The sequence below is a fragment of the Ooceraea biroi genome, chromosome 11, assembly GCF_003672135.1.
Source record: "Ooceraea biroi isolate clonal line C1 chromosome 11, Obir_v5.4, whole genome shotgun sequence".
In the NCBI taxonomy this organism is placed as follows: Eukaryota; Metazoa; Arthropoda; class Insecta; order Hymenoptera; family Formicidae; genus Ooceraea; species Ooceraea biroi.
The window spans coordinates 11,605,798-11,629,138 of record NC_039516.1 but is presented as its reverse complement, the minus strand read 5'-3'; the positions used below and the strand labels follow the sequence as shown (position 1 = coordinate 11,629,138).

At 46.2% G+C, this 23,341-nt stretch overlaps 1 protein-coding gene across 1 annotated transcript in view; it reads left to right on the top strand.

Moving 5' to 3' along the window:
- Positions 1–10,910: 10,910 nt before the first annotated feature.
- LOC105278678 (venom dipeptidyl peptidase 4) overlaps positions 10,911–23,341 on the top strand; it is a 304,978-nt gene continuing 292,547 nt past the window's right edge. Inside the window, exon 1 of the mRNA XM_026973843.1 lies at positions 10,911–11,380. Within this exon, the coding sequence (XP_026829644.1) occupies positions 11,084–11,380 (297 nt within the window). The 5' untranslated portion in view covers positions 10,911–11,083. The remainder of the gene's footprint in view (positions 11,381–23,341) is intronic.

Genomic DNA, 23,341 nt, shown 5'->3' with positions numbered 1-23,341 from the left:
TATTATATATTTTAATCCTAAAATCCTAAATTTTAATCACTTCAATCCTAAATCCTAAATTTTTACATGACAATGTCTATAATTATGATAGGGTTTTGATTTTGTTGTTTCATTTTCCAATTTACTCGAAATTCGAGCATCGCGATAACTTTACGTTGCTCCACAATTGTGCAGATTTTGGTGCGTTTCGCAAACGATTTATCACGTGGCAGTTTCTGGGCTAAACAGCTCGACGCAGTTTAATCAATGGGACGACATGAAAAATGCTCGTGTAAGAAACAAAACGTAATTTCAGTGATGATTGATGTTTCGTCTCAGCAATCCTTGCAGGATGCGAAACTTAATGCTTGGCATGAATTATTCATCAAATATGTAAGAAAGCGATGATATCGGCGCGATCGGCGTAATGCATCACTTGCGCGGCAACACTCTACAACCCGTTAATAGCATTAATAACAATAAATGATTAATGATTTAGCTGTCTCTTTTTATCTTTCCAACCGATTGGCAGTTAATCCATAATCTCTTCCGCTGAAACTCAAACTTGAAGTCTTGAAAGTTTCGTTGATATCTATCCCGCGTTTTGCAGATGTGCCATATTGATCACTTTGGCATGTTATCGCTCTTAACAATATCTTGATATTTGATTAAAATACAATTGCACTTGTACACTGTTGCTCCATCTCTCTTTTACTGTAAAAAATGATAGTTTTCAGACAGAGTCAGTGATATCTCGTGAGGTAAATCCGACCATGTGACTCACCGGCTTGCGGCCAGACAAGAGATTTGCCTTCTTATTAGTTAGTTAGTTATTTCTTTGAGAAATAAGTTATCTTTCTCATTTTATCCGCAGTTAGCGGACATCGCAACGCGTCTTGAGTAAGCGACTCGGAGATGTCGCTTCCCGAACGTTTTTCACCCTTCATGTTCGCATCCCCCTTTGATATATCCACCATGCCTCGTTATTTTTAATGAGACACGTTTACAGAATAGCGTCGGTTTCAAAGAATCCGTTCGCCGTCCCGCGTCTGCAGTCTGACATCGCCCTTTTTTCCCTGCTCGAGACATGCACGCACGTGTACGCATCGCTCTCGATGCTGCAGAGTACCTCACGAATATTTATTATTACGAAAAGCGATAAAGCTGTGATTTTTATTAGAGACGGAAGACAACCCGGTGAATCAAAGACGCGATTCAAACGCGTTTCTCGTTCCTGCCTTCGGCCCTTTTCTTTGTTTAGATCAACATTCAAGGGATATTCCGGTTTCCTAATTGAAAGACAATGCGACACTCTCTTGCAAAGATGTACTCTCCGAAACGAGTAACGATCGCAATTGAATTCGTTATTTTTACGAGAGAAAATTCCAAATATTGAATATTGCACTCTCCGTTAAATCATACTGAATTAAATGTTCATACGAAAGTATGCACGATATATTGAGAACTGTAAACTTGCATATGACCGTATCAAGTGTACAATTTTATGTAACAAAACGGAATGACGCGAAATTTTTATGTTTGGTCGGTTACCACAGTCATTCGCGGTTATTTAGGGGAAAAAGGTAAAAATAATCAGTTTTATGATCGAAACAAAATTATTCACTCGAATTTCGTCTTGAACACCGAGCGAATTTAACCGTCAACCGCGACGTACATTTAGCCAAATAATAAATAACAGTATTTCTGGCTGGTGGTAAAAATAATTCCAGCACGCGTCGTCTTTCCCGAGCGATTTTTTGATTGACGCTTAAATTCGACGGCCGGCAATGTAGCGGTATTTTTTTTTCCGACTGGCGCGATAAATTATAACATGTGCCGGTCGTCCCCCGGCGTGATTTACGATGATAGAAAAATCAAGTCGGCCGATCGCTTTTGTATTATATTTCCTCGCGGCGTGACGCCGCGCGCGAGTGCGAGCAAACGAGCGAGCGAGCCCGAGCGGGCGATCGTCGGGAAATATTGCGGTATGTGTTTCCTTGTTTCTCCCTTTCATGTACGTTTACATGTATATATAAATATATACATGCACACATATATGCAACGGCCATACCTCATTCGGTTCAATCCTCCCCCGCGGGATAACGCATCGCGAGGAATTGCGTGTGTGATTTAAACCCGCGCGCGGCAAGTTCCGCCGAAGCGTTTACGTCGCCCGATCGGCCCTCTCTCGTCCCTCTGTGTTTCCACTCCCTGTGAAAATTGAAAGGGGAACGGAGGGTCCCGCCACCGGGAATTTTTCGGTCGTGTGTTTGCGCGAGAATTCAGTCGCGCTCGCGAAAATTGGGCGCGGAAATCGAACGCGGAACTCGGACGCGAGCGGAAGATTGAGAATACCTCTCGCGCGGAAGTTCGGAAGTGATTGCCACTTGGATATCGTATTCCGCGTGATCGCGTCTTCGCGGATGCTGGCTGCAGTCGCGGATCCGCGTCGCCGAGGTCGGATGACCTCCTTTCCGCGTCGAAGTCCGACGTCCTCGCGCGATTTCCGCTCGCGATGGCCGCGCGGATATTGCTCCGTGTAAATCTCGCGTTACGAGAGTTAAAGTGTCCTTCGGAGTCGCTTTGAATTCTGAAGGGAAGAACTGTGTCTCTTCCTTTGCTCTGTTCCTCCCTTGTCCGTTGTACAAGCTTCCAATTTCTGCAGCACAAATCGTTAATGACACACAGACATTCCTTCGATAGAATCTAGAGCAAAGATCTTGACGACAAGACGTCGAGGTCGAGGTACGCACTAGAACGCGATAATAATGCATGGAAATGATTTAGCCATGAAAATTATGGAATACTGTAGTTTTATGATCGACTTTTGCGGCGTCATATACCTCGTCGCTCACTAAATGTGAAAAGGACGATAACGCGAGACTTGATTGAAGATTTTATGAACCTTCGATTAAATCTCGCGCGGTGCACGTATGTCTGCAAGATTAAAAATATCTTGCTATACGTATAAAAGAATAAATTAGAGATCTAAAATGAAGATATTTTTGATAACGATGAATCAGTAACAAATACATGCATATGTTGATGAGAAACGTTTATGCGCAACGAATTTATTGCTTCAGTCGTGAGGCATTAAATCCATACATTACCAAATAAGCGCGCACTAATAAGTACGGTGTAATAAATAAGGCATGTCGAGGCAGTTTCCATATCTCGCATTCGGGCAAAGCGAGAAAATTTAGTTTCCGCTGAAACATTAGATAATGCGACCGGTTGCACAGCGTTAGTTAACTTTGATTAACGATCGCGACGTCCTAAACTACGTACTTAATTATGCTTGCGATATACTACATATAAAGAGAGAAAAGTTGGTCACACGTGTGACTGCTGCTATTTATCACAAATACGACCCAGTTTATTAAAGATAAACTGATATCTGTGATCACATCACGAGCTGCTACGTGCTGCTCCGTGCTTATGAAATTTCCAACTCACCTGCTTGAATTATCCATCCTTTCAATTAACAAAAAAAGCGATATTTGCCAGTTTTCAAAATTGAATCGATCAATATACGTTTCTAAATTCAGCCGCACAATGTCTTGAATTATTTCTCTCATTCAGTTTTTCATCAGATTAAATTCTATTCTCGCTTGTAAAATCTCGGGCTGTTCTCTCCCGCAAAAGTCGATCGCGCGTTCCCTGAATCAGTTTCAGAAACACGGGTATTCCTAGTAATAACGGGCGCCATTCTGGATCTTCGGGATCGCCGCGGTTTACTGTTTTATGTTCTCCTTAAAGTATACCGTACGAGGAATTGCTGTGGCAGCCCGTTCGCCTCGTATCGCACCAATCTAGTCGGATCGCATAAAATTGCTGAATCTCGATGCGCCCGAGGGTGCACCGACGGTCGGTTTCGAGTCTTATCACATGACAGGGGTGATTTGAATGTTAAGAGCAAGACCCATGCAAAGCGCAATGGATGGAAAGCAACTTAATGCAGGAAGCACAAATGCAGGAAGAATACAAAAATTATTAATAGCTTGTAATAGCAGTGAACATTTTTAAAAATATTTATTTTTCACTCATGCAGAAAGTTAAAGAAATCATCTCGCGTCACGAAATTTTGCAAGGGTGCTCTTATTAAGTTTACGGAAAATTGTGCACCATTTTTGCGCGTACTGTCGCGTCAGCTTGTTAAATTTCGCAATTTGCACGTTTGTGCTTTCGCCTCGCTGGCCGAGCCGATTTATAATGCGATTACGCGATCTTATCTGACAAGAGGCGTAATTTTGCTTATATACATCGCGACAGGCGTCGAAAGTACGCGGAGATCTCTTGGGGCGCGCTTTTATACGTCGTCCAGCTCTTATCGAGTTCTTGCACCCCCTCGTGTTCGGTGATGACTTTCGTGCGGAGGCAATACCGCCCGCTGGTACCTAGGCCGTTCGGGACAGCTGTGGAAACGCATGTTACGCGATAAATAATGTCGTTCACGATAATAACTCGCTTAGAAAATGCTCTCTCGGCCTTTTCGCGCCGGATTTTTGGAAACAGGTGCGCGATTTTTCAGCGATTCCAACCACTGCAGCATTGCCTTAATAATGAAAGAGTTGCCGAATCGATATCTCTGTCTCGTGATAGTGGATCGTGTAGAACAGTCGGGCTGAAAGTGACGAAAGAGAAGAGGGACGAGTGGAGTTTAAAGACGCGATGGGAAAGAAGAAACTTTTTTCCCTGTGTGCACCACTGCGAAACACCAAGACGATTCATGGGATTCTCTACGGAAAAGAAGCATAGTATCCCATAAATAGAAAAGGCGTAATAAAAGAAATTTTCGTTACGGAAAACTATCAAAATTGTCAAAGCCTGTTACTGACACGTGAATTTCTATCGCCCGTTCGAATTAAATCGCTTCTAATACATCGGAGATTGTTGATTTCCATCGAATATTCATTTACGCGGTATTGTTGTTTAAGTGGCGGTGTCATATGTAATAATTCCTCGCGCGATTTTCGCGCATTAAATCGGGATGCGCGTGTCACTTCCCATTTCCGCCGTCCGGCGTGATTTTTTCCAACAATGTACTACTCGACGATACTTAGTTAGACACCCCGACGACAAGCGACAAGTGGGCACTTCATCAGAGTGCCTTTTTAATTTTGCATTCTCGCGTTCCGGCGTGTTTAATCCATCGAGCGTTTCTCACGCCAGATCCATACGCGGGAGAAAAATAACTCGCGCGAGGGCTGACACTCAATTAAAGTTTCGGATAAAAGCGCGGAAGCGACCGGATTTACCGGAAGCGCTCTGGCAACCGCGCGGAAACGAAATTTTTAATCATTCAGTGAGACTGCCTGAATAAGTGATTTGAAAATAACGTGTTTTAAAAAATGAAATAAATCATTTAGTATTATGCCGAATAATTCAACATACGTAATACAATTTTAGCACAAATTATACAAGCATCAGCAGTTGAATCTGTTTTTATATATCGAAAACTAAGAGACTTAACAACAACTTTAATAATTGCATTTTGCTATAATAACAACCTTTCAACAAATTCTACAGAGATCGATTTCTCTCTATTATTCTCTTTAAAGAAGCATCAAAATTCTCGTATATGAAACTCCATCCCTATCTCCTACAAATATCGTGTTCTCGTGTCTCATCAGGTTTCCAACAAAACTCTACAAATTGTGATTGCAAAATGAACCTAGTCTCAAAATGCATCTCCGAGGACGACGTGAATGCGAAATCGTTGCGCATCGCATGGACGCGGACGTTAATAAGGAGGTGAACGAGGCATATCCGAGGCGAGAGAAGAGAAATGCTCCCCTGTCGAGCGGCGAAGTGTGCTCCCTCCGATGCGGGGGTGGCGGGTATTGCCTGTACGCGAATAGCAATCTAGGTGGTGCGTGCTAGGTGGTAATTCACTGTCCTGAGGGCAGAGTCAAGAATTTCACCTAGCGCGCGGCTGCTGAATTCCCCTTTGACGCCGGCCTCTGCCCCGGGGCCGTTTAGCTCATTTACCGCCTGACTTGCGCGTGAAAACCTTTTGATGTATCCTTGCCAGAGAGCCACAAGGTACTGTCACCCTCTGTGCCCCCGCTGGTTGGTCCTCCCTGCCGACAGCGGTTTTCTCCGGTTTTCCCCGACGGTTTATTGAGCCTTCCGGTCGTGTTTTCACGCGCCGCTATTGCATGAATTTCGCCCACTCGATGCACCGAGATAAATCAACTGATTAATTAATCGGGGGTATTTTTTATTGAATTAATCGATTTTGTATGTTTGATTTCTGGTGAAGAGCTGACTCCGCGAGTTTCCGGAGTGCATAATTTTTTTTCGGTGTGCAGGCGCGCGTTATTGTTGGCTTTTGTTTAAAAGTTTCAGTTCATTTAATAAAACTTGCATATGAGCAAATGGACTTAAAACGCGATTGTCAGTGAGTACATTTTAATTGTTCAATATAAAATGGTAAGTAAATTACTCGTCGAACATTTTTATTCTCTTTTAGTGGACAGTTAAAGATTAATTAAATTTATATCGAGTGATTGAAATAAACACATCGACAACCGCGTTTTGGGTTCTGCTTGTCCGTAGAATTTTGATTACCATATTTGTAACTCTTCTTAAGCTTCACGTTTTGGTGTCTTATTTTGTGATTGAATTGAAATCTAAAGTAACAGAATGAGTTATTGAAATGAGCGATAAGAGAAACTCTACGATCTTGTACATAAAATTTCACGATCGAGATGTACGACTCTCCGAAAAAGTTCTACTGGCTAGCTGGGTAGGTTTTTTACGAGGTCGATCAAAATGTATATAAACCTGCCATTTTTGTCGTGGTATTAGTGTCACTAAATGCATTATAATGCTATCGCGCGTTCAGTCAGCGACTCGCTATTGGCTTATGGCTGCAGCAATCGATTATTGATATATGCTAACCAACCCTTTGAAATGTATTCATTAATATGAGACGATAAACCCGAAAAGTTTTCAATAAACATTCACTCCACGTTTACCGATAATCACTTTCGAATTCAATGAATAAAAATTGCCGTTAAAACCATGCAATTTTAAACGCAACTTCTATCTAATATTTACGCTTTTATGTATAATGGAAAGCAAGATTGTTTAATCCAGAATTCCAGAATGTAATTCTTGGAAATTCCTTCCTCTTAAATCTTGCATATGACTTCAAAAGTACGGTTTCTTCAACATTTTTGTTAAAAAAGTGCACTTCCAAGTCGGTCGAAAAGTTTATGCGTACAAGATGTTACTTTGATCGATTGCGTTTGGTGCTTTTTTGCATAACGTCCCACATAATTGTCCCAGAACAGTGTTAAGCTCACAACTAGTTTATCTCACCACAGGACTGCACTCGTCCAGAAAGGGAGAAAAAGAGGATAAGAAAAAGGGGGAGATTTACCGTGCGTACGCGCGCAGGGTCATTTAGAGAAACGTCTTATCGGATGCAGCTTTGCGTTACTCTTATTTTCGATTTCCGGCTTTTTTTAACGAAGTCTGCGCGTATCGCGAGATTATATCGAACGCACGTAAGCTGTTTATTTCCGCTCGGCGACCACCGCAAGCCGAAATGCTCTCGAACGACTTCGCTCGGAGTCATTTTCATGAGACGTGAGGGCGAAAGGAATTATGCTAGCACCCACTCCCACCGTGTGGTTGTAACTTCCGGATCCACTCGTTTCGCTCCGGATCCACCACCAGCGAGGACTGAAAACTCGTCGAAACCGCGGAGGAGTCGTGGGAAATATCGACGATACCTGCACGCTGTAGACGACACTTTTATCTGAAACCCAAGATCTCCGCAATCTTTTCGAGCGCCTCTCCGCAAAATCCCCCGTGCAGGGTAAACTAGGCTTTCCAAAGTTTATCCCGAATTACCATTACATTTCGATCCCCCTCGAATTCTGTACAAAGTGCGAGCACTTTCCGTGTGAAGAACTGTCAATCACCGAATCAATCGTCGATCAGCTGTCTTCGACAGTCGATGGTGCATCAGCGTGGTTGGAACTGCTACTCGGAGGGATTTTGCGAAATTGTAATATCGGGCGGATGTAGCACGTGCTTGTGAATATCCGGTGGCGGAAGAGCGACGTTATACGCGCCCTTAAATCGCGGTAAATTGTCCGTGGCAAGTGTCTCGGAGATCGCGATTCGATTTGCAGTGTAAATCGGAAGAAGCGTCGCTGGTCCCGCCGGATTATCGGTTAAATACGCGAGTGGGCGAGTGGGATAATGAGTGTACTCAGCTGTGCAAATCGCCGTTTAACAATGCCGGCTTCTATAAAATTAATGCGCCGCGCCGTTACTGCTGCAGCTATCGCAGGCGCGGGAAAGTGGCCGACGCGGGGCGTAATTTTGAAAATTTCAGCGGAACTATCTGCCATCGTCCTTACTTTGCACTTCCGCCGATCTTGCCGTATAATTTCGCCTCTCCGTCCCGACTACTTGGCGGAACGACGGCGAGGGGACGGGGTAATTTTCTCGCTGAGCGCCAGACGACGAGCTCGAAATCCGAACTATGCGGAATATCATGAATTCTGGCCGCGAGAGCTTACTTGTCTCTTCATTACGCGGATTTTATTTGTTTCTCTTTAATAAGAGCCGTCTGGCATTCTCGTTTTGTCTTCGGGCATTGATATAAAAGTGTATTCTTGCAACAGGAACAAGGTCCGTTAATAAAAAGATCTTAGCTGTTATATAAAGGAAATAAAGTTCTCTGAAGGCAAAACAGAGTGAGATTGTCATCTCTTTAATTAAAAAGTAATTTAAAACGTGTTAAAGAAAATGCATTGTTATCGTAAAATGTCTGATAGAATAAATGATGAAATATAACATTTGTTAAAACGGAGCAAAAGAAAAGAGGCAATTCTAGTTAGCAAGATGGCTTATAATTTCGGAATCTGTCTCGGGACCTGATGATTCTCCCAGCATGATGACTCGCAGCCTCTCTGTTTCTCTCACAGCATCCCTTTTATCTCCTCAACTCCTCCGAGCGCTAACGCGAACATTAACGTCAGAAACGGAAACAATTCGAGGTGTTGGCACGATGTGGCCTTTCTCATCAATCCAACCAAGCTGCGATCGCTGGAAGCGATTCAACGTATCCAGTATGAATATCGGCTCCCTTCCTTTTGCCGAGGCTGAGCCTGACTCGCGCACATTAATGAGACGTGGTCACCGACAGTCACCGAGCTGTCGGAATCACGTAACGAGTGCGCGATGAAGTTACACAGGAATCACGCCGATAGTTACGCGACACTCGTGACAGCGCGTGACCGCTCGACGACGGATTTCCGCGTCGCGCGATTCGCCTGTGATTGCTTGTTTTGAAAAATGAATGGGGGATGAAAAACTCTGCTGTTTGGCCCCCTGCCGCGGAAACGTGCGGGGGCGATTTGATTTCTTCTCGCACTCGGACGCATCCGACACCGAGAGCACCATCGAATCCGAATCCTGATTTCGAGTTCCTTTCCCTCCCTCGCCGCTGCATTTCGATTCTCTTCTCGCAGCCATCCGAGGGTTCTTAACCGTCTCCGGGCGCGTTGTCCTCCATCCCTTTCGTCGAAGGGATCGAATGCGGTTTCGGATCGAACGATTGCTCGGTGACGCCTGCGGAAGCGGTATTAATCCCGCCGACTCGTTGAGGTTGACTCGTATAAAAATTCCTTCCGTCCACGTCGAACCTTCCACGGCGAACGTGGAATCCGTCCTCGTGTGGAGTCGCGATGTGAACATGACAGACGACTCTCGTCCTTGCGGCGTGTCTGCCACGGTTCGACCGTTTCCACTTGGATTTCAGCGCGTCTGCTGTAGGGTCTACATTTCCCCTATCTGTCAGCCAGTTCCCTCGATTCTACATTGCTTCATTCTAAAACCGGCGACCGAGACGATTTCTCCAAGCGGCGGGATCATTCTTCCTTCGTTTCTTCGCCGGTTCGAGAGCTATCCATCAGCAACGAAGCCACTCCGATCGAAGCCACGGTCGCTTGACCGCGTTCCGATTCCTCAAGCCTCGTTAACTTCGCGAGGAGAAAAGAAGCAATATCTAGCTGGGGGGAATGCATAAAGTACTTCAAGTTCCTCTCTTCTTCAACGTATCCTGCCGTATCGGTAAGCTCGCAAATCGAGTGTGGAAGCGGAAGAGACTCAAATCGCGAAACTCCAACTGCTGCTGCTGATGCTGAAGTTGCTGCTGGTAGCGGGCTTGGGTTTTCGAATCTCCGATCGACCGTGACGTTTGTTTCGAGGATCCTTTCGCTGATAGAGGCGCCGGTGAAGGTGGTGGAGGCAGCGGTGGTGTGTTTCCCCGACTCGTCGGGGCACAGCGGCATACTCCTTCCCCACCTCCGGCCAAGTGCATTCAACAGGTATCTACACAACCGATGAGTTTGTGCTGCCCTGTCTCCCTCCTCTCTCTCTCTCTCTCTCTCTCTCTTCCTCCCTCTCTCTCTTTCTCTCCTCTTGCTCCTCTTCGGGGGTTCCGTGGTATCTGGTGGTGGGTGCGCGCTGATCCGCTCACCCACCCGCTCGTCCACCAGCTCCATCCGTCCTCTCGCCCGCCGTCAAGGACGCCTGCGTCGATAAGGTAGACCCGGCTCCAACCTGAAGCGGTCGCCGGCTGCTCCTCGCCAGTGCGCCGTCGACCGTCGGAGGTTGCTGGTCCCTGCGGTGTTCCGCTCGTAGTCCCAGCTCGCGGAAGCTCCGCGACCGATGCCAGACCGGGCGTCCCCGTTGTGACCCGCCGGTGGCCCTGCCAAGTGATCGGAGTGATCGTGAGGATCGTTCGATCGCGCCGGTTGCTCGATCGTTGATCGCTCGTCATCGTCGCCGGTGAGGTGTGTCCCTGCAGACGGCGGTGGCTGGCTTTTCCTAGTCCTAGAGGAATTGCCTGCCGGCCGGCGATCAGCCTCAGATCCGCTTCCAAGACGCTGCGACTGGTAGGATGTAGCAGCGTCTTCTCCCTCATTTTCTATCCCAGTATATTATTTTCCATGACGATAAGAAGATCTGTGTGTCGGTTGCGAGATCACCGATCGGAGGAGCGACCCTCCGGTCGGTCGGAGCTGCTCCTCGAACAGCACCAAGATCACTGTGAGGAACGGCGACTGCGATCAGTATGCGCGGCCGGTCTGCCGTCCCTCTGCGGGCGAACGCGGCGAAGGTTGGAGAAGAGAATGTAAGATGGGCGGGGGAGACAGTTCAGGTTGGTCAGGATCGAGGATCCTGTCGGTCTTTCGTGTGCGTTCGAACGCAGTCAATCGGGTCCGGCCGATTCTCTCGGACGTCTCTCGCGGTTCGGAGCGGTCGCGGTCTCGTTCAGCTTGTAGCTCAGGCCCGCGATTGTCGAGCGCTCTGCAAATCGGTCATCAGGATGCGCAAGCCGGCGGTCTTCAACGTGTCATCTGGTGATGCGGTAATGTCCTTTTGATCGAGTTCTATTCGTTGGTGAATCGCGGCAGCTGCGATATAGGCGATCGGCTGCATGTATCACTCCGTCGTGACGAGACACGTCAAAGGATGGCTAATGTTTTAATAATGCTAAATATAATAACCGCGCGGTCTAATCTAATCAGTGTTAACGTGCTGACGGATGCCAAGACGGGCAGTAGTCAAAATTGTCAGAGGAAACTAATCTTGACTAATGTTGTTTTTCCGTCACTTGGCAAACTATGCCGCGAAATGCGTTCCAAAATTTGCGATTCACGGAAAGTTCTTGTTCAAAATATTTTGACACTGTTGTTGTGCGACAATTCTTCTTAAAGTTATAATAGTTTCTTTCGAGATTTTGTTTCGGATCTCTCGACAACTTCTGCGTGAAACGTGAATTTTCGGGAATAGCTCCGGTGGAATCTGTGCTTCTCGTTGAAGATCTCGAGCCTTTGTCACATTGCATCCACCAGCATTTAATGTGTATTGATCGCGCGCTGACAGAGAAACGCGAGATCATGTTTCACGCCACGCGACAGAACGTTCATTAGGTAGCACCGTAATTTTCATATAAAGCCACCCATCCGTGTAACACGGTTACGAACTCGACTACGGTAGCTAGAGAAGTCTCTTTGCATCGATGAAAAGTCCAGCGGTGCTAACGCGCGCGTCCACGTGTGTCAAAGTTGTGTGCGAGATTGCCTCTCGACGAGGAATTCCTCTCGCCGAAACGCAGCGTTTTAATCATCTCGAGCGTCCTTATCGAGGTGTTGTTTCACGATGGAATCTCGCGGGCGGGATATAAAGGGATCTTAAAATGAAATTCCATTAAGGCGATGGTTGTGCCGCAACGCACGGCGAGTTTTTTCGCATTTGCGCTCGGGCGTTCTCCAGCGGAATTCGCACTTGTTTTCCGAAAGGAGGAAGATTCCTGTGCGCTCGCAGCTATTTTTTAGTTATCTCAGGCTTCATTACCGAGTTGCGTAACAAGGGAAATTTAAGGATACGCAGGATCCGCGAAGTGAGTGTTCATTAGGTGAGCCAATTTCATCCGAAACTCCCGGAGTACCTTCCGAGCGCGTTCGCCGCGTGAATCTCGCGCGCGCTTCGCCGCTTAAATAGAAATTTCCTCTTCTCCGCACATGCGGACGCTTTTCAGTATTCCGTGCTTCATCGCTGGATTATTTAACAAGGTGAGTTCTCGGATGACGTTCTCAAATTTTCGTCAAAGAACGGCTCGCTCGAGAGCTTCAAAATCCTCTCGGTGCGCGCGTATGCTCGCTCGCTCGCTCAACGAAAATCCGCTTCTTTTTATCCCTTCTCGCCTGCCTTTCTCGCGCTTCATTATTTCGAGTTATTTAGCAACGAGAATTCGAGGACGCAGACGAGGCTTACAGAGTGAATCTTCGCGACTTCGAAACTTTCTCCGCGTTATTTTCGACGCGCATTTACGCTCGCGATCCAACCGGGTCGAGAGGAGAGCATACGTTTAGTTTTACGAGTCGTTTTGCCGTGCACGTGGAAGTGGTGTGACACTATACGCCAAATTCAGCGGTATTAGCACACCATAGTTCGTTCTCCCTCACTTTCGCCACGAGTAAATTGAGCTCCGTGTTGCTCGCTTGCACATTACGCACACGCACACGTACGCTCACTGATAAACGAATTAAGCTGATGACAGCCGGCGGCAAAATCTCGTCCGAGATCACGTCCCGCGAGACCTCACACGCGACCTCATCATCAGACGTCATTGTCGCGCGGATGTCACGCCTGCAAAAGCGCCGAGACGTAGCTAATGAAAGGGTCATCGCGCCGAGATTCGAGTAAATACTCGCATTATCGAGTTGTAAGAGAGATAGAATTGATCTGTGCTCAAACCGCGAATGATCAAACCTTGATCGACGAAAGAGAAACGTCATTCTCCAATATCGCCGCAAGAATCCTCCTGGAGGTGTGCCAATTTGTAAAATCTCTTTTCAAGCTCCAGTTTCGATCCGCGTGAGGGATCATCGCGAGCTATCGCGATCAAGCGAGGCTGCAGCAGGCATGAGAAGTCGGATGCTGATGATAATTATAAATCTGGTCTCTCTTTTGGAGAGACAGACACGAGCGCAGGGGGATGTTTCAGTGATTCGAGAAGGGCTTGTAAATTCGACGTTGACGTTGCACGCGAGTGCAGCTCGGAAACGGACAACCGTGACGGGCATTTCGCGCGAGCGCATAAATAACGCTTGCGCGAAAAGAGAACCGCGAACAGGCGGGTAGTTCCGTTGTCGGTCCACGCGGAATTGCGAAAAGGGATGAAACGCATTTAACAGCCTCGCGCTTACGCAAACACGCGCTTCCGCATCCCTCGCATCCCTCGCGCGAACGTCGCGTTTCGACCACATGATAATCGCACAACATTACGTCACGCGATATCACGAAATTAAATTTCAACGAGATCGAATTTCTGCGTGCGAGCTCAGCACGCATCGGAATCCGTCGAGTCGTCACTTCGACGAGTTCCTCGGAACAAAGTCCGGGCGGATCACCTCTCGCTCGCGCTATCGCACTCGATGCACTCCGCGCAGTCGATGCATAATAATTCCCGTAAGACCCCGTGAGCTTCTTAACTCGACGCCTGGTGTCGATGTGAAAAGGAGTCACGTACGGGGTCCGCACGTCTCCGCCACGGAATAATTAAGCGCGGTGAAATCGATCACCGTTCTCTGTTGTTAGCCACCCTCCCGCCTCTCGTCTTCCCCGTCTCTCCGATACGCCTCGAGCACAACGCTGAATTCCGGATCGATTTGTCACTTGATTCAATTACGGAGAAAGTGCAGTAAGTTACGATCGTATCGGCAAATTAGATTTAAAGCTGCCGAATTAATAACCGAGTTCCGAGCTCCAAGTCTCGAGCTCTCCGAGAAGTAATTGGAATATGCAAGATTTTCCGCCGAAGTTCCGCCGCTATTTGGATCATCCGTCTCGCGGTCTAACGCGAAGATCATAATTATCGCGGTCGCGTTAACGTTAGCGGGCGAGGTCCGAAGTGGAGTATAAAACGTAATAATCTTGGAAATTTCCTCCTGAAATCCTCGATTCTCAGCGTTTCCGCAGATCGCATTTATTCGTCTCAATCTCAACGCCTTCGCGGATTTAATCGGTTCTTCAAAATATATTTGTCGCAGCGTCCAACAAAGTCTCTGCAACGTCTTTCAAATTGTTGCAGACATTTATGCAAATAATTTTTATACGTGGCAAGCTTACTGCTTGCTGTCTGCAGTTGCATCACACATTTCCTTGCGATCCGAGCGTAACGTTATTGAAAAGAACTCCACTTACATGACTTCGTGCCTTTTTCTGGCGCGGGAAAAAAAGTCCGACGACGGCGGCGACGCGTCTCAATGTTATACTTGTAAGTATGATTCCACGTGGGAAGGCCAACCGGTTCCGGCTGTAGAATCCGTCGTGAAAGGATTTTTACGATACGGATACGCCGGCGATGCGAGGAGGTGGGAGCGTTACGGTACTCGCGGGAAAAAGGTCGAACTTTCGATACATCTCGTCTTCGTCCACACGTGGATAAATCGCGCCTCCCTTTCACGGTCGCATCGAGCGTGCATTAATGTCGCGGCGCTCTTGAAAATTGGGGACACACCGAGTATATAAGTGGCCAGTCAAGGCTGAGGACTCGTGCAACGAGCAGAACGGCCGCTCCATTTAAACAGCGAGTCGTTTTCTCGCTTACTCGCCGATACCAATTGCGACAGCGCGGCTGGAACCATGCCACGATGTCGAGAGAGACACGCGAGAGATAGCAGTTGTAAAAATTCAGATAGCGTGATACCGTAGTGATCAAACATGCAGCTTTTCTCAGCGCATTTGATAATTTGAGACTTATGTTTGTCGCAAATTGGAGTCTTTCTTCCAATTTGCATTCGTTACTACACCGAGATGATTATGACGATGTACGGCATGATTAATTCATAAATGTCGAGCAGGACTTTTCATTCGATTAAAAGAAACGGATAACGGCGCGGAGGAGATGTATTAAGACACATTAATCATAAATACAATTTTGCAGAGTAAGACGAGACGATAAAATTAAATTATTTGCCTCATCGCGGTGTGTTCAGCTTTATTGTATAAATTATGCAACCGAATTTAAATAACTTCCATTAAAAGAAAATATCTTGAAAATTAAGTCAGATCGACCGCATCTTGATATAAAAAGAGGCTTGTAATTCGTAATAAAGGCCATGCTAATTAAAAAACACGTGTATATTAAATGAACACGCGGTAATTAATAATTGACGTATCCCGTTTGCTATAATTAATTTAGTGAACAATGAAGTGTTGCTTGTTGCTCGTTGAAAGAGGGAACAATCGTTTGTTACATTGTCACTCCACAACCATATCGGATTATGTCACGTTGGAATCGATTTACGCAAACAGTCGTTTCGAGAGCTACAGCCGAATCCTATTATTATTAATAGATAATATCGCGCGACTCACTTTGATGTATCGCGCTATTTATCGACAAATTATTCGCTTATGCTCCCGCTGTTCGGATGGCACATGTCACTTGATTCTATTATCTATTATCAGTTCCAATTATACGATCCTACTTCCGCGCCCGAGCGTATACGATGTAATTAGAATAAATTCATCGCGCGGGTTCTGTAATGCGTAATGATAGCTGTGTCAATACGCGTGGAACGATAACTAGTATCGGGTAATGCGACGGCATCACTCTCGCGATGAAACAAAGACTTTTGGCAAATCCAATTTTCGGCCATGACAATCGCGGTGCCCGCGTATTGACGGTCACCGTGTTACATAAATCTCGATTTGTTGCTGCGAAATCCCAACAGTGGAACACTTGCAGCTGCGTGTCCTCGATTGCGCATGCGGGAATCACATTAAAACGTATGCGAATAATTTAATTTCGGCACGCGCAATTGCGATTTAATCGCTATTATTATGTAGATGAAACAAACTAAGACAAATGGATAAACGATAACTAGAACCGTGGCAAAATTTAAATGATAATTTATATTAATATCAAATTATATTTTGTAATAATTTAATATTAAAATAAATTAATATTAATATTAAAAAATACTAAATTAAATACTTTATAAAGAAAGGCAGTTATTGTATTGCACAATCTATACTGCTTCCACCGAAATTAGGCGAAATTTCATGAAATTACTCAGAAAATCGTGTTTCGCAATTGTGATCGCACATTACGGGGATTTAATCTGAATTATCTTCAATTACCTCCGGCAAATTGGGAGACCGCGGGCATGACGATAAATGCGAAGACACGGAGACTTTTCGTAGGCAAACGGCGTTATTTTCGGTCGATCGGAGCGATGCACATCAGCCGATTAATGCGAACGGCCAGCCGAGCAAACTGCGTTATTATGTACGGTGGCATCACCGCCGGTCCCGGGTTTCGGAGGCCATTCTTGTGGCGAGCACGCCGGGCCGGTCAGTGGCGATCGATGTCGCAACAACGAGTGGCCCGTATGATTCCCCATCGCGCGGGTATTAAATTCGAAGTGTGCACTTGAGGTCCACCATCGACGGTTACACGCGAGTAATACCGGGCAGGCGGGTTCGAGCGTACGATTTCGAAAGCGGACCGCGAACATGGAACCGCGGATTCATTAGGAAATTAAGTCCGATGAATATTCGTTCGGGATAGCAGGCGGGACGTTTGCGCCAATTTCGTTCGAATTGTCCCTCTCGTCATCTGGCTTTGATCAAAACGTTCCCTTTTTTCCTCTTTTTTTCTCTCTCTCTCGTGACTCAAATCGCGTGGTCAGTTCATTGGCATTACGATGCTCATTCTCGATCGTTCTGACTTTGCTCTCGCGGATGATATCACAAATTCCACGTTAACGTATAAAATGCAATCGGCATGGGAGTTCCACGATCAGAAATGGATTGCATACGCACTTTCCCGCGCAAACGTTTCCATCGAGAAATTGCTCCGCAAACGGAATTACATCGTTGACGTACAATGCACAAACAAAAAAGTAAAAAAAAAGATAGGAGAGAAAAACAACTCGAAAAGCGATATGCTCGAGCGTCCGCTAAACGCTGAACGCTAAAGTGCCCATTCATCGGGCGATTTACTCGTCACCCTGGCGAACGATCCCAGCTCTAATCTGGAAATACGTTTACACGTGTAACATTGCGTTCACGGGGGCGCGTCCACGCGGCGTGTACCCGCTCGCCGCAAGCAAACGCTCGCACACGAGCGGAGTCGACCGCGCGGACCAGCGCCGAGAACTTCGTATATTTGTCATTCGGCCATAATGGACGACGAGGTGCGTTCGTCGACGGCGATTTACTTCCACGCGAACAATGCGGGTTAACCGCCGTGGGGCGCCGGCCACCCCCTGAACACGCGCGCACTCTCGACCCACCCCCGACAACCTCAGACAACGCTTCACTCGCGCGCGAACGACGGAGGGCAGCTCGACGTCGTAGCGGACCGCGAATGAAATATCGCGGGACCGCCGAGGAGGAACGAGTCGAGAACACTCGACCGAAGGGGTGAGAAAGGACGAGGGAGGGAACGACCGGCCCGGCGAGAGCAGGGTGGAATTCCTCCTGCGAGTGTGATTTACGCCGCCACCCCTGCCGCATTATCGGTCGCGTAGCGTGATAATGACATCGCGCGAGTCGGGGCACGCGAGCTTGCGATCCTGTACATTCCCGATCCGCGAGAGCGCTCAATCTAACGGATTAATTTTTGACGGAATTCGGGACAATCGAGAGAGAGAGGGAGAGAGAGAGAGAGAGAGAAACGCGGCTGCATTTATCACAAATTTGCAGACTGTAATTCGCATTTAATTTGAGGGTTTTAATGTAATAAAAAGAGTTCGCAATTACAACCGTTTTGTTTTATTTTAGTTTAATTACATTTCCTCACATTTAAGTGGACCATTTTATTATTTTATTACGCGTACGTAAATGGATTATCTAATTATTTTTATTATGTGTATATAATGCCTGATATTTTTATGGTGTGCGATAATGTTATAATGTGTTTAAATCCGACTTGAGATTTAATTATCGCGGCGGCCGGATATTGAATTTCCGTCGATTCGAGAGATTCGAAAGAGAGACAGTCGCGAAGCCGAAGCTCGACGGTTTCGTCCTAAAATGCAATCATCGTGTATCATCAGCTGTCGACGGGCACACGTCGCATCGGTTTCATCCCCAGGAGGAAGAATACTGCTCGCTATCTGTCTTATTCCCCGATTGACAGGAATCTCGCTATTGCAGGTGCAATGAGAAAACGTCGCGTGACAAAGAGCGTCGAGGGCGAGCATCGAGCCCGCGAATTGATCTGGAGGTGGAATTAATCACCGGGAACTGTCATGCTTACAGCCGCGGAAACGCGGCTGGTCCGAACCAACACACCGGTCGGTTGTAGCTGGAATTGGAGCGGGATTTCAATCTGAATAGTCCGCGTCCGCGCGTTTTCTCGCGCGCTTTTTTGTTGCGCACCCCGCAAGTGCGACGAATGCATCGGATCGTGCATGCAGCGCATCATCGGCCGATTGAAACCACCCACCCTCACAGGTGGAATTCGCGCGCTCCGAGAGAGAAAATTGCCGTCCGTCCGCTCGTCGCGGCTCGACAGCGAAAGACGATCATTTTTTCATGAGAGAGACGCCGCGTTAAATCCAGAGACGAGTTGTCCAGCAGCATTCCATTCCGGAGAGTCCGCTTGTCTCACCGCGCCTCCATCCGCGACGTGCGCGAATCAAATTAAGGATGGAATCTGATTTCTCGTGGCAGCGTTCTCCGGCGAAAAGGTCACTCCGTTTGCTCGTGTAATCTGTCGCCCGGAGAGGACTTTTGTCGTGCCCACGTAATCTCGCGTTTCGCTTTTCCGGTCTCGACTGTGGGAGAATCCGCGCGAAGAATCGGGTTTCACCGCCGACAATCGGGATTTATGCCATGTGACGTATAAATATACCGATGGTGGCCCATTCAATTCCGCCGTCGTGTCGATCAAAAAAGCGTCACGTCTCGCGCTACGTACGCACGCACGCACGCGAGCACGCGAGATACAATTTCGGGACGCGGAAAGACGCGCGTCGCGTCGTGATTTGAATAGTGTGCTTGTTTTTCACCTCTCTCGTCTCGCTTTTTTTATTATTTTTCCAAACAGTTCTCTCGTCACTCGTCAATATCGGATGCAGTGGCGGGCAAGCGCGCGCGCGCTCGCGAGCGAGCGAGCGATCAGCCGCGTTTCGCAAGCGGAATATATCTTCGTCAAAGTCGCAGCCAAAAAACGAGTTTCAAAGAGCAGCGCGACACATCGGGACTCTCGCATCGTTCCCCTCGTCGGCTTTCATCAGCGCCGATGGCGCGGATATCGAATTAATTCATTATCTCGATCGAATTATCGGCTCGGCAGTAATGACGCGCGCGAAAATGCACAGTTCGAATGCATGTCGGACGGAATGAAAATATAACCGGCGCAATACATCTATTATTCGAGAAATTTGGCGCTCGCTGACTTGACAGATCGAATTCGTGTCACGCGAAACTCATCGATCGCCGAAAAGTTTGTTTTACCATTAGATAGTCTTGAATTAGCGATCGACCGCCTCGCGGATGTATATCAAAAATTTGACTATCTCAAATATTAGAACAGACACACAGATCTTCACCCTCTTCCTCCCTCTCCCTTCAGCAATCGATACATTTGATATACCGAGCGTGATCCTTGGCATTTAATGAAGATCGCAATTAAAGTGAAAGCGAAAAGTGGGGAGATATCGCTCATTAGCTGAGTAGACTTGATCCTTGCCCTATATACACGGTATATACTCTCTATCCTTTTCTTCCTGATGCCATCCCCCACGAAACACCCACGAAATAATACACCGACCCGGCCTTCGTGGTGGTGGTGGCTGACCACCTTCGCGCCCTATCTCCCTTTATTTTCCCGCGCTACCACGGCTCTTTTCTCACCCCCGCATCCGAGCGCGTATCCGGTTTCCATTTGAATACAAAGCGACGTCGCGTGAAAAATTAAATACAGGTTTTGCCCGCCCTCTCCTCCGTGTCGGCCGCTAAGCAGTGATTAATGGACTGGATCCATTGAAACCGCACCGACCGACGGAAAATCGGCCCGGTGGTGAAAATTGGGACTGGGAAAGGGGTGGAGGAGAGAACAGAGAGAGAGAGAGAGAGGCAAAAGTGGTGCGAGTAAAGAGAAAGAGAGACAAAGAAAGAAAGAGAGAGAAAGAGAAAGGGAGGGAAAAGTGAGTTTTAATCCAGTGTGTGCGGAAGCCCGTCGAGGACCATGACGGAGGGTGAACCCAACGTGAGTGTAAGTCAGAAACCTTTCCTGCTATCGCCTCCCTCCGCGTTACCTTCTCAAGACTCGGAGGGAGGGTTCGGCTCATATCATAAAATTGTGTTTAAAAAATTGATATTACATTGCGGCAGGATGTACGGTATGTGTGTAAAGCGGTAGCTAAGGACCATTATGTATGTGCGCCCGGGTCTTTAGGATGAACATTTTTGGACCCTTTAAAAGTTAAAGTACGCCCGGGTATCAAGCGGGCGACGCGTAGCGAGATCGATAAATCTCATTTTCGACGCTCGAGATGCGAACAAGTGTCGCAGGATGTTTTTATTGTTGTCACGGATGGCAATAAAGAGAGTAATTATTATATCATATATTTATGACGTTGAAGAATAAATTTTTCCCAATATAGAATAGATTTTATTAAACAATCTATTGGTAGAAATACGCGTGTGAAAGCAGATACGGTTATTTGTACCGTATTTTATTTGCATGTCGATATCTCGATTAATCTCTCCGTATAAAAATACATAATCGCTGTTGTATAATCGCGTTATCGTGTTGTATTAAGCGTGCTTACTGCAGATGAAAATTATTTTATGAAAGCAGAAGCCAGTGGAAGTAGCGATGTTTAATAATACTGTTCAGACTTTTCTTAATCTCGATATACCAATTTTTGAGCAATAAATGGAGATATCAATATATTAATTACGGTGTATTAAAATAAAAGGCATACAGCTTCCGAAATTTTTAAACAAATAAAATATTTAGACAAATAAAATTCTTTGTAAAATCGACTGCACGTTATATCAAGTTCGCAGAAAGCTAGAAAGGTAACATGAAATTACAATGAAAAAGCAACGTGAAACTTCTTTTCTGTACGTGCTCGTACAATATTCTAACAGTTTTAATTAACGTGTATATCCCATGCGTTGGAAATTTTGGAAAATTTTATCTTATAATGCCAGACAACTTCATCACGGTTGCGATGCCGATGTGTGTGGTACCGCTCGAGAGTTTCAGAATCATTAAAATCTCTCAAATTTAATTCAAATGAGTAAAAATATCTCCCTGCTTTACTGCATCTTTAATGCATCATTTATAAGAAAAAAAAACAGAAGTTTTATTCTTAATTCTTAATTTATTATATAATAGAGCTTAAACAAAAATTGTTTAGATTAATAAATAAAGGTGTCCCGATGTAATATTGCATTGCATAAAAAATTCATGAAGAAGAGCACGAGATCAAGAACGGTCTACAGTTGTGCACAACACAAAGCACATTAATTGGACTAATAAGTTCGCTGCAAGTTTGCATCGTTTACAGTGCACTTGCGACACTTAGTCTCTTACCACAGAATAGCGGCGGCTTTACATCGCAACTTCTCTTTTTTCGTTCGCGGTGTCGTTATCAATGCTCTCGACTGTCTCTTCGTTTATGCGCCTTCGTCGCGTTAACGAGCTCGTTAACGAGTGGCTTACTTAAAAGCGCGCTTTCCGTTCCCGCGATGCGTACCTCGATTACGCGCATTGTCTTCCGCTATTATCACGTAAACAAAAAACAGTCGTCATTTCCGGTGTTCCATGTACATACACATTTCCCGTTATGCATATATCTAAAACTTTATTTGCTTTTCTGTGTATAAAATATACTCGCAAAATATGTGTTGCATTGATCATGATTGCTGATTGTAATTTTATGTCTATTAATTGCATTTTTATCACAGCTAGAATATTAAATAATAGCATACTCGAGAGAGAATTGCTATATTTTGCTACATGAAGCCCGCCTTTAGAGAAGATATAACAATAATTATCAGAATGAAATATCTGGAGATTTAAAAAAAATATATAATATATAAAATTCCCTACAAACATATGATACGTAAAGTTACTACTAATCTTTTGCGCAAAACGCGGAGTTTCTTCGAGGCGAACGTTAATATCGCGCGAGCAATTCGAAGCGCCATTGTTCAATTAATTGTCGCGTAAACTTGGACGCACTCCGAAGGGAACGAGAAATACGTCGCCAAATGTATTTCCCGACGCATTGTTCGGCACCACGCTGCGTTTCCGCTCGCTCGCTCGCTCGCTCGCGGTGCGTGCACGCGCCGGGAAAGCGAATTAATTTCTTTCCCTTCTCCAGCGTTTTTTTTCCAGCTCATGGTCAGTGGGGCCAGTGAATTCCATCGATGGAATCTCCTCTCTTACCGAAACATCCCCGTTATCACGCGAGAGCGCGAGAAAGAGAGGAAAATCGACCGATCGCTGCGAGCGGATCTCCACGAGTCAAATTTGATTTCGGCGCGGTTCCTGCAACGTGTCGAGCACTCATATCAAAATACAGGATGACAGCCTCCACGCCATTAAGGCACCGTCGCATCGAACCCTCTTCCATGGAAATTCGGAGCATCCGAGCGATTTCGTGCGGGAACAAGAACTATCGCGTTGCATTGGTCCATCCACGCAGCAGCGATGGAGTTTGTTTCACACCAGCGTCTGTGCATCTCATCGCGTATAATCCGAAAAGTGATGTATAGATGCGCGGCAACGCACGCGAGAGATACTTCCGCGCGCGGATACTTGGGATGATCGCGGTCGGAATTTAGTGAC